This window comes from Phaethon lepturus, unplaced genomic scaffold (genome assembly GCF_000687285.1).
Source record: "Phaethon lepturus isolate BGI_N335 unplaced genomic scaffold, ASM68728v1 scaffold3282, whole genome shotgun sequence".
Taxonomy (NCBI): Eukaryota; Metazoa; Chordata; class Aves; order Phaethontiformes; family Phaethontidae; genus Phaethon; species Phaethon lepturus.
The window spans coordinates 128,698-138,155 of record NW_010523917.1 but is presented as its reverse complement, the minus strand read 5'-3'; the positions used below and the strand labels follow the sequence as shown (position 1 = coordinate 138,155).

General features: G+C 36.3%; 1 protein-coding gene across 1 annotated transcript in view; it reads left to right on the top strand.

Moving 5' to 3' along the window:
* Positions 1-6,147: 6,147 nt before the first annotated feature.
* COL12A1 (collagen, type XII, alpha 1) overlaps positions 6,148-9,458 on the top strand; it is a 95,930-nt gene continuing 92,619 nt past the window's right edge. Inside the window, exons 1-5 of the mRNA XM_010282245.1 lie at positions 6,148-6,263; positions 7,024-7,167; positions 8,065-8,121; positions 8,842-9,105; positions 9,216-9,380. Of these exons, the coding sequence (XP_010280547.1) occupies positions 6,200-6,263; positions 7,024-7,167; positions 8,065-8,121; positions 8,842-9,105; positions 9,216-9,380 (694 nt within the window). The 5' untranslated portion in view covers positions 6,148-6,199. The remainder of the gene's footprint in view (positions 6,264-7,023; positions 7,168-8,064; positions 8,122-8,841; positions 9,106-9,215; positions 9,381-9,458) is intronic.

Here is a 9,458-nt window from a genome sequence, read left to right as displayed (position 1 = left end):
AGTTGAAAGCTAGGAGTACCTTAGAACTTGCTCTGGTGGGAACTGCTTTCGTAGAGCTCTTTGCAGCGTGTTTTTTGTTTGCACTATACTGGTCATCCTTCCATTTTGTGCTTCAATTTTGCACCATCTGGTAAATTGCTTGTTGGATCTTATTTACTTTAGTTCTGGTATCATTACAACTTAAATCCTGTCTGCTGAACTGACTTTCTCCTGTGGACAATTGTCCTTTCATCTATTTTTCCAACTTTCAGATGACATTGTGGTAAAGCTCTACCTCACCAGTCAGTCCTGTCTCTCTTTTTTTTTTTTTTTTTTGTTGTTCCTTTGGCTCTCCCGGCAGTGTTCACAAAAGGTGGGGTTTGAATTTTCTTTCCCTGAGGTGTGGGTAGACACTTGGGGGGATGAAAAAGTGAAAGGAGGATAAAGGGAGAGGGCCATTTGATGTGGTAAAAATTATTGATATGGGGTGGGAAGATGGAGAGAAAGCAGAGGGAAAGGAAAAGCTTAGTTCTACTTTTCTGCCTTCCTTCAGCTTTCATTTTTCACTCTCACTGGGGAGCAGATCTCGTGTTTATCCAATACTGCTGTTCATAAATTCCTAAGTTTTCCAGGGTGAAACTGGTTCTTCATCAGCATCACAGCTGCTCTGCGAGTCCTTCGTGAGAGCCGTGCTCTGTTGCTGTTGGCAGGGCAGTGAGCTGCAGTAATGGTGTTAGATCTTTTCTACGGAGACACAGCAGCACAGGGGTTTCTAGCTGGATGATCACTGTACAGGGGGTAAAACCAACATATAGTCTAAATGCATTCATGACATTTCACTGGGGAAGTTGTTTGTTTACCCTGGACAAGGAGGCAAATCTCTTTTCATGCTCAACATTTTTGCTCTTTTCTTTTACAGTGAAATTGTTTTATTTTGGAATCCTTCTGATGTCTCTCTCTCTCTTAGCTTAAACTTCTTGTGAGTGGTGCTATATTTTATGCTAGCTTTAAGTTGTTTCTTGCCTTTTTAGTCCGGTGCTACAATACTCTAGTGCGTTCCCTGTGTGTCCTTGTGTCAAGATTTCTTTCTGTCACAGTAATTTTTCCATCTGTGATAACAAAGAGCCAGGGGGAAATCTATCTCCTTTTGCTAGGTAAAATTTCATTTCATTATTTTAGTCATATTTAAGACAAGTAGATTAGTATGTGAATAACCTGTTAGTTATAACCTCAAGGTAATGCTGTGATGATGTCATGGCTTCTGTAGTGTGGTGTATTTCCTAATACAGAGGGATTTTCAAAGGCCCAGGGAAGGAATGAGAAAATCATTGGTCCTGTGTGACCACACTGAGCATGCGAAGGTGCTGATTTTTCAATGTTTCAGGAACTGGTTCAGACCTAGAAAAGTCTGTTTTCTAGGGAAGGAGGGCATCATTGAGCCAAGCATGCAACCTTTGTGTAGTGCAGAATAAGGTTTGTCTGGTGAAAAATCTGCCTCCAGAACATGCAATACAGTAAGTGACAAAATATTGCAGCACAGCAGTTATAGAGAAAGATAATAAAGCTTGTGTTGAATACATTAATTTTCATTGACTGAATGGTTTAGAGATGATCCAGGATAGCTGAAACTTTTAAAGATAACCACCGGTTCAGCTTTGGAGCTGGTTGGTGGGTTATTACCTCTTGACATCTGATTTCTACCTTTTGAGAAACTAGCTGTTGATTTCCAAATTCCTAAAGAGAGAATCGTGTAGACTGATGTGTGAAATTGAAATTTGTATATACATCAAGGTGACTATAATTCCCTGTTTTTCCTACTGCTAATTAGAAACAAAGTGTACGTGTGTCTGTATGTATACACAAACACACACATATATATATGCACAAACACGTGTAAAATTTGGTTAATATTCATGCGTGCAGTGTGTGTATATATATGCAATTACCTTCAGTTGCATACATCTTTATATGTATAGGTATACATATTTAAATGATTTTTTTCAAAATACACTTATGAGCTACATATCCTGTATTTTGAAGATATTTCATATACTTGTATAAAATAAAAAAAAATGCAAACATACAGGTGGCAATATTTCTGTGTTGTGATTGGCAACGAATATTTAACAAGGCTGAGAAGCTGCACTTTACTACATTGCTAGGCTGTAGCTCGTTCTTTCTCCCGTTCACATTGGCAATACTGATTTCAGAGGAACTTGACTGGGGTCATGATCTAGTTAGTTGTATCAAATCCATGCCATGTATGAAGAAAACAGTAAATGAGGAGTTTTGGCCACTTCCAGCCTCTCAGTGAGGCCTGTATGTTATTTTAACATGGGCTAACATGTTATTTCATATGCCAATTATAGTGAGTCTTTTCCAGTGATAGAATAACAGGTTTTGTTTCACAAAAGTATTGTGGATGGCAGCTGCTTCCAAGTTATATCACTTTTAAGTCTGGTTCCAGATTTAAATTACTTGATCATCTGATTGTATTTTACTTCTCTCTTAAGAAATTCATTGGGATCCTCTAGCAGTCACACTGTGTTATTTGTAAAAAGCTGTAGACTTTTGTGTATTAGTTTTGTATTACATGTAAAGTAATACAAGTTAGTATAGAACATACATAGCATGAGAAAGATGCCTTGCTTTATATTTTTTGTTTCAGAAAATATACTGTTGTTATACATGTATATAACACAAGGATTAGCAATAATGAAGTGTATTATGTCAGATTTTTAAAAAATTTTATTTTGTGGTGCATTAGATAGGATATCTGATCGAGAAATTTGTCATATATCGTAGTTCTAAGAGTGGTGGAAATTAACACTGTGTAAACATTATTGTCATACAGCAAGGTTTTTTTTTTAGTATGCTGGAAACCTGTAGGGGACATTTCTGTGCATCAACAGTGGAATCACTGTATTAAGGCAACACTATAATACCGTCAAATGTTACGACCATGATCCTGTACCTCAACAAGTCAGTGAGAGGTTTGGCATGGATTTTGATGGACACAGGATCAGACTGATCAGCAGTGTCACTATACTGTAAGCATATGTGCAACTTCACTTACAGAAGTAACCCGACATCAAGACTGCTTACTTGAGTAAAGCTGTGCTCACACGTAAGCCTTTGTAGAGTGTAGTTTTAAGGGTTGTCCCTGTAATGGGACAAACTCCCCTCATAACCAGGGGCATTTTGTTCCTAGAAGTCTGGTCTGATTCCATATTGCAGATGTATTATTTCTGCACTGGTGAACTCCCTTCTGGAATAAGAATCTTTAATAAGGTGGAGTAACAGGTGCCCTGTTTGATAATTGCAATGAGGTTTTTATCTAAACATTTTGCTGTACTTCAGATTGACTTACTGCTCTCAATCAAATGACCATGGTTTGGTCTTCACCTCGCAGCCAGTTTCACATGGGTGAAATCTGACTCATGTGAAGGTCTCTGGATGTTTTGGAGGTTCTGTTTGAGTATGAAAAGCTCACGGGCCTTCCAGAAGACATTTTGACGACTTCGGATCCACACTGGCTTTTTTTCACTCAGGCGAGGTTGCTTTTTGGATTTCAGTGGGAGAAGTATTCAGTGCTTGAGTTTGGTAAGCCAGCCATAGGTTGAGAATGAATGGATTTAGAGTGCAGCAATGAAGACTGGGCTTAGGTATCAGGAATGACTTCACGATGATAAAGGGAGTGAGGCATTGGAGTCGTTTCTGTGGGAAGCTGGCAGTCTTGCCAACAGTGGAGGTCTTTAAGAATGATCTAAGCAAGTATTTCAGGAATGACATGGGGTGGCTGATCATGTCTTGGCCATGGGATGGACGAGGGGACTTTCTGAGGTCCCCTGCAATGCTGTTGTTCTAAAAGGCTCTGGACACCTGGATGAAAGGATACGTCACTTATGTATCGATGTATTATTCTTGTTACCTGCCAAGATCTACATCTGAGTTTTCATAAAATGGATTAAAACCCTTTAAAATGCTAAAGACTTTTCCTCACAGTCAGTTTTTTCAGTTTATCTGGAATCCGGTCATTTGGATATCAACAAGTTGGGCTGCTGCTGTCCTTCAGCAGTTAAAGCCTAAAGTCTCTGCTGCAACATGCCAATTTACTTGCAAGGTTGGTGGTGCTATTTTTTCCATGTACTGAATTTTTTTTTTTTAAAAGCATGCTCAGGTCAGTTGTCTCTGCCTTTGCATTAAATTTGTCCTGAGCCATTGCTACTGAAACAATATTTTATAATGATATTCTTGTCACCTAAGTGTATTTTACTATTAACACATGTTGCATGATTTTGATACTAAATAACTACCCTGCTGTCTCTAGCATTGTGATACTTATAAACTGAATGATGAATAAACTGTGCATGCAGGTTAATGGTCTAATCTCACTGCCTGTGTATGGACAATAGGAAAAATAACATTTACTTCAATACTAGCGTATCTATTGTATCAGTATTACAAAGCCATATTATCCTATAGTTGGAAATGACAGTAAATTACAAGGAAAAAAAATGCCTACACAATTGGTTGCCAGCTTTTTTTGAGCTCAATATTACTTATTGCAGTTGGACAGTGTCTTTTCATAAGTACACGTTCTAGCATTTATTTCTTCATCTGCTCTTTAAATTATGTTCAAAACCAAAACAAAAGCTGACATATGATGGAGATCTTCCATGAAACAGGGAAGATCTGTCTATTAAAGATGCCTGCCAAACGATCTCACAAGTGGTTAAGGAAAGTATGGCTGAATCTAATCTTACTTCATAGACCTGTTTAAACAATAATATATAATACACCTACCATGCACTGACAGTGAGTCAGTAAAATACTGCATGAATAAGCATGACAATTTTACAAAGAGAATATCATTATAAAATATTTATGAAACGTCTTTGTGTAATGAACCTTGTACATGGAGGCTTTTGTCCATCGTGGGAAGCTAAAAAAATAATAATCAACATTTCATTTACATATGCATGATGCTGCAAAATAGCGTATGTAAACTATTTCTTTTCTGTACTGTTCAATTACTCCTGTCATCAGCTCCTACAAGTTTTATTTGCAGTCATTTGTTCAGATCACTGGTGCCTTCTTTGCTGTTTTCTATAAATTCTGTAAAATAAATGTCCATAAATATACTTTGATGTTGTCTTTTCATAATTAACCATTGTGTTGTTTGGAACCATACTGGCATTTTATGTTAAAATGCCACTACTAGTATGGGTACACCTGCTGCAAAGGGAACATGAAAACAATAGTTTACACCTTTGAAATTGTACAGCAATCTGGTGTAAACAGGTAGAATCTTACTTTCGTGAACTTTTGCATCAGCTGAAATATTTCAGCAAATTGCAACCATTACTAACCCCATTTATTGTCCCCTTAGTTCCTGAGTCCTTTGCAGCCATATGCAAGGTACGTCACCTTAGTGGTGTCTAGGAACAAAGGGGTGGAGCTCTGTATTTAAAAAAAAAACAAACCACAATCCATATATCATTATTACTGATATACATTTTACATGTATATTTGTATCTAGACCCCAACAGAAATTGTTTTACTGAACATTAAATGCCCCATCTTTTCCTGTATTCTTTGAAATACTTCTTTTCTCTGCCAAGTTTCTAGATTCAGTGAAATTGATAAGAAATATGACTATGCAGAGACTATATTAAAAAGTTGATCAATTCTTTGATATCTAATTAAGAAGAGTGCTGTGTTCTCAGTGTCCTAAATGATCTCATAATATTGTAAGCAGGTTGTGATTTGGCATGCTTGTACGGATTGCACCCAGCATGTACAAAAATTTCCTTTAATTGTTATGTGAAATGTTTGCATATGTGGTGATTATCTGTGAACTCATTGTACATGTATCCAAATGTGTTTTCTATTGTGCTTGATTTTGCTGGCCATTCTTGAATGTCTTGGCAACTCAAGAAACATATGTTCTGTGCTGTCCTCTGTAATGCGTATACTCTTTGATGTTTTGTCATATTTTGTCAGCTTTTATTTTACCCTTTTTCCAACAACATATCTTTATATTTGTTGGAAACAAATTTATGCAAAGACAATTTTAGTAAGCTTTGCTCAACATTATTTTATTTATTCATTTGCCAAAGCTTGTTCAAACTTTTAAACATCCACCTGGTATAAATCTTTTGCAGTTAATCCACCGTCAGACTTGAATTTTACAATTATAGATGAACATAATGTTCAAATGTCATGGAAAAGGCCACCAGATGCAATAGTGGGTTACAGGATAACTGTGGTTCCAACAAATGGTGAGTTCTGTAAAAATTTGTTATGTCATTACATTTTTGGAAAGCCTGGGTTTATTTTCACTTATATCTAACTTAGGTATGAGAGTAGCTATTAATATCTTTCTGAAGTTTGTGATCAAGACTGGGTAACAGCAAAAGGCATGCAGGAAGGAGCAGTGATTGTTCCAAGTTAGAGTTTTTTTTACCATAGTGTTTACTTTTTGGGGACTGAAAGTAAGAAGTTTCAGATGCCTTTCCTTTGCAAGGAACAAAAAGAAGGTAGAATCAACACTCTGCTCCTCCTTTTACCCGAAAGTTAGGGAATTGTATTGTATTTTATTCAAGTACTTCTCCCAGGGGAAATATTGCATGTGTCAGGTAATGATGCAGTGATGTCATATAACTTTCTGATAATGGCTATGTAAGACACCCATTATTCTATTTCAATTTGAGAAATAATCAGTGTAAAAATGATATTAAATCAGAACTGGACTGTGATTTGTTAGACGATAGTACATATTTGTATGTGCATTTTAAGATTCAAATTTCCTGGAATTTATTAAACACTTCGGTAATTTTGTTCACTATTGAAAACAAGTTAGTTTGAAGTTTCATGTTTCAAAATTCATATTTCAGGAAAAAAGAAAGTCTATCATTCTAAAATGATCATTGGATTTTAGATTGGTTATTCTCTGTTGCATTTTTTTTTAAAAATGATCAACTTGTCATTGATATTACTGTATTTAAAAGCTGCGTTAACTGTTTTATATATTTATTGCAGATGGGCCTACTAAAGAATTTACTCTTTCACCTAGCACTACCCAAACTGTCTTATCAGATCTTATACCTGATATAGAGTATGTTGTATCAATAGCTTCATATGATGAAAGAGAGGAGAGTCTACCTGTTTTTGGCCAACTGACAAGTAAGTAACTGTAATACAATTAGAAAACCACATAAGATAACTGAATGGTCATTCACAAAACTTGGCTTTGTTCCAGTTCCTCAACAAAATTGCTGCATACCTAAACTCTGATCAGATGTAGATGTCTGAACAGCCTTTTTCCATTAAGCATAATTCCCAGTAGAAGCAGAGATAATTTGCAAGAGATAAGTGGAGACTAACATGGATATATTGTGCCTGAGAACCTCTATAGAATTCTTTGCAGGGGGCCACTAGTTCTTTTGAACTAAACCTACTTACTATAAACTGCACCTGCTGAAGTCAAGACTCTCACTGGCGTTATTAACATATGAATCTGATCAGCATCTTATGTGTGCGTGAAAAAATAAAAGCTAATTACCTTAATCAAACAATAAAATGTCACGCAAAATATGTATACGCATAACAAAATATGGAACATATTTTTATAATTTATATTCACTAATTAAATAAACCATAAAATCAATTTAATTAAATATGAATGTTAAGCACAGCAGACTATCTTTTATGACACATTTTGTCGCATGTTTCGGGCTTCCCAAACAACCATGGGAAAATGACTATGATGAGTTCCCCTATGTATTACAGATGTTGGTATTTTGTCCAGGGATGTTGCAGTTAGTTTTCAGGAAATTACTGTACAAGATGTACTAATACAGAGGATTCTTAATAATTTCCATTTTCCGTGTTTTGTGTTGCCCTGAATGCTATGTTGTCAAATCTGTAAGTACAGGTGACACATTCATAACTTGCATTTATGTTTTCATGTTCTGAGCCTTGTCAGATTTGTGTCTCTAATTCCCTACATGTTTTTCTTTGATGTTTACAGATTTAACCTGATTTCATCCTTTAATTCTCTCTATGTTGTGCTTTGTGCAGTTCAGACAGGTGGTCCAGGGATACCAGAGGAAAAGAAGGTTGAGGCTCAATTACAAAGTAAGGTGTTTTGTCTTTCAACTTATCTGACATTTTAGAGATGAGTGAGGTCTAGCTCTAGGGCTCCATAAAGTTAAACTGTGTTACATAGCAGTGAAGTTAACTTTTAAAATTGTCCAGAGTTAGGAAAACTTGGGAAGGGACTGGGATGGAAGGAATTTATAGCTGCATTGAAAGAATAAGGTGCAAAGTTGGTACTGAAACTAGGAATTTCATGCAACTAACCCAAGCAAGTCCACGAGTGTCTTAGTCCTATTAACAAATGGCATTGTGCTGCAGATAAAAGGCATTGCAGAAGAACCTGTGCAGCTATTATGGGGAGATAAAGATGCAAAGCAGAAGTGGTAACAAAATGAAATGCTCCTGTAACATCAAACTGTTGCAAAAAGTTTTGTAGGTGAGTTTTCACCTGCTGTGGCAAAACAGATCTTGTAGAACAGTGTGACAGGTGTCTCAAAATTGAGTATTTAGAGACACTAAATACTCAATTTTTTGTATTTAAAAATTCCCTTTTGGTAACGGCAGCAAGAAGGCTTGTATGGGTGTTCACTTATGTGAATAATGCTTCCCCAAGTAAGATATTCCAGATAGGGATATAAATCTGTTAAATATCTGTTTGTTTTGGCTTTTACCTACTATGTTTCTGTCGGACATTTCTTACTGATTTGTAAGAATGCAATTGCTCATTTGCTAACAGATTTTTTTGTGTGTGTGTTCCAGGATGCTCCATAAGTGCAATGACAGATTTAGTTTTCCTGGTAGATGGCTCATGGAGCGTAGGGAGAAATAACTTTGGATATATTCTGGACTTCATGGTTGCCCTTGTATCAGCTTTTGACATTGGGGAAGAAAAGACGAGAGTTGGAGTTGTTCAGTACAGTTCAGATACAAGAACAGAGTTCAATTTAAATCAGTATTTCAGAAGAAGTGATCTTATTGATGCAATTAAAAGGATACCTTACAAAGGGGGCAACACAATGACAGGTACAGATTTCCCACATACATGTTTATTCAGCTTTTCATTTTATAATTAAAATGTGCTTTAAATCCTTGTTCATTGAAGGCTAATAAAACAAAACTTGTGGTATTTTTAGGTGAGGCTATTGATTACCTAGTTCAAAACACCTTCACTGAGTCTGCTGGAGCAAGAAAAGGCTTCCCCAAAGTAGCAATTGTCATTACGGATGGAAAAGCTCAAGATGAAGTTGAAAATCCTGCAAGAGAGCTTCGCAACATAGGAGTTGAAGTTTTTTCTTTGGGTACGTTGAGTTTTTCTAATGATTGAGAGATTAGCATTCCTAAAGAAGTTATATGTTTTGCAGATTTTGTGTTTCAAG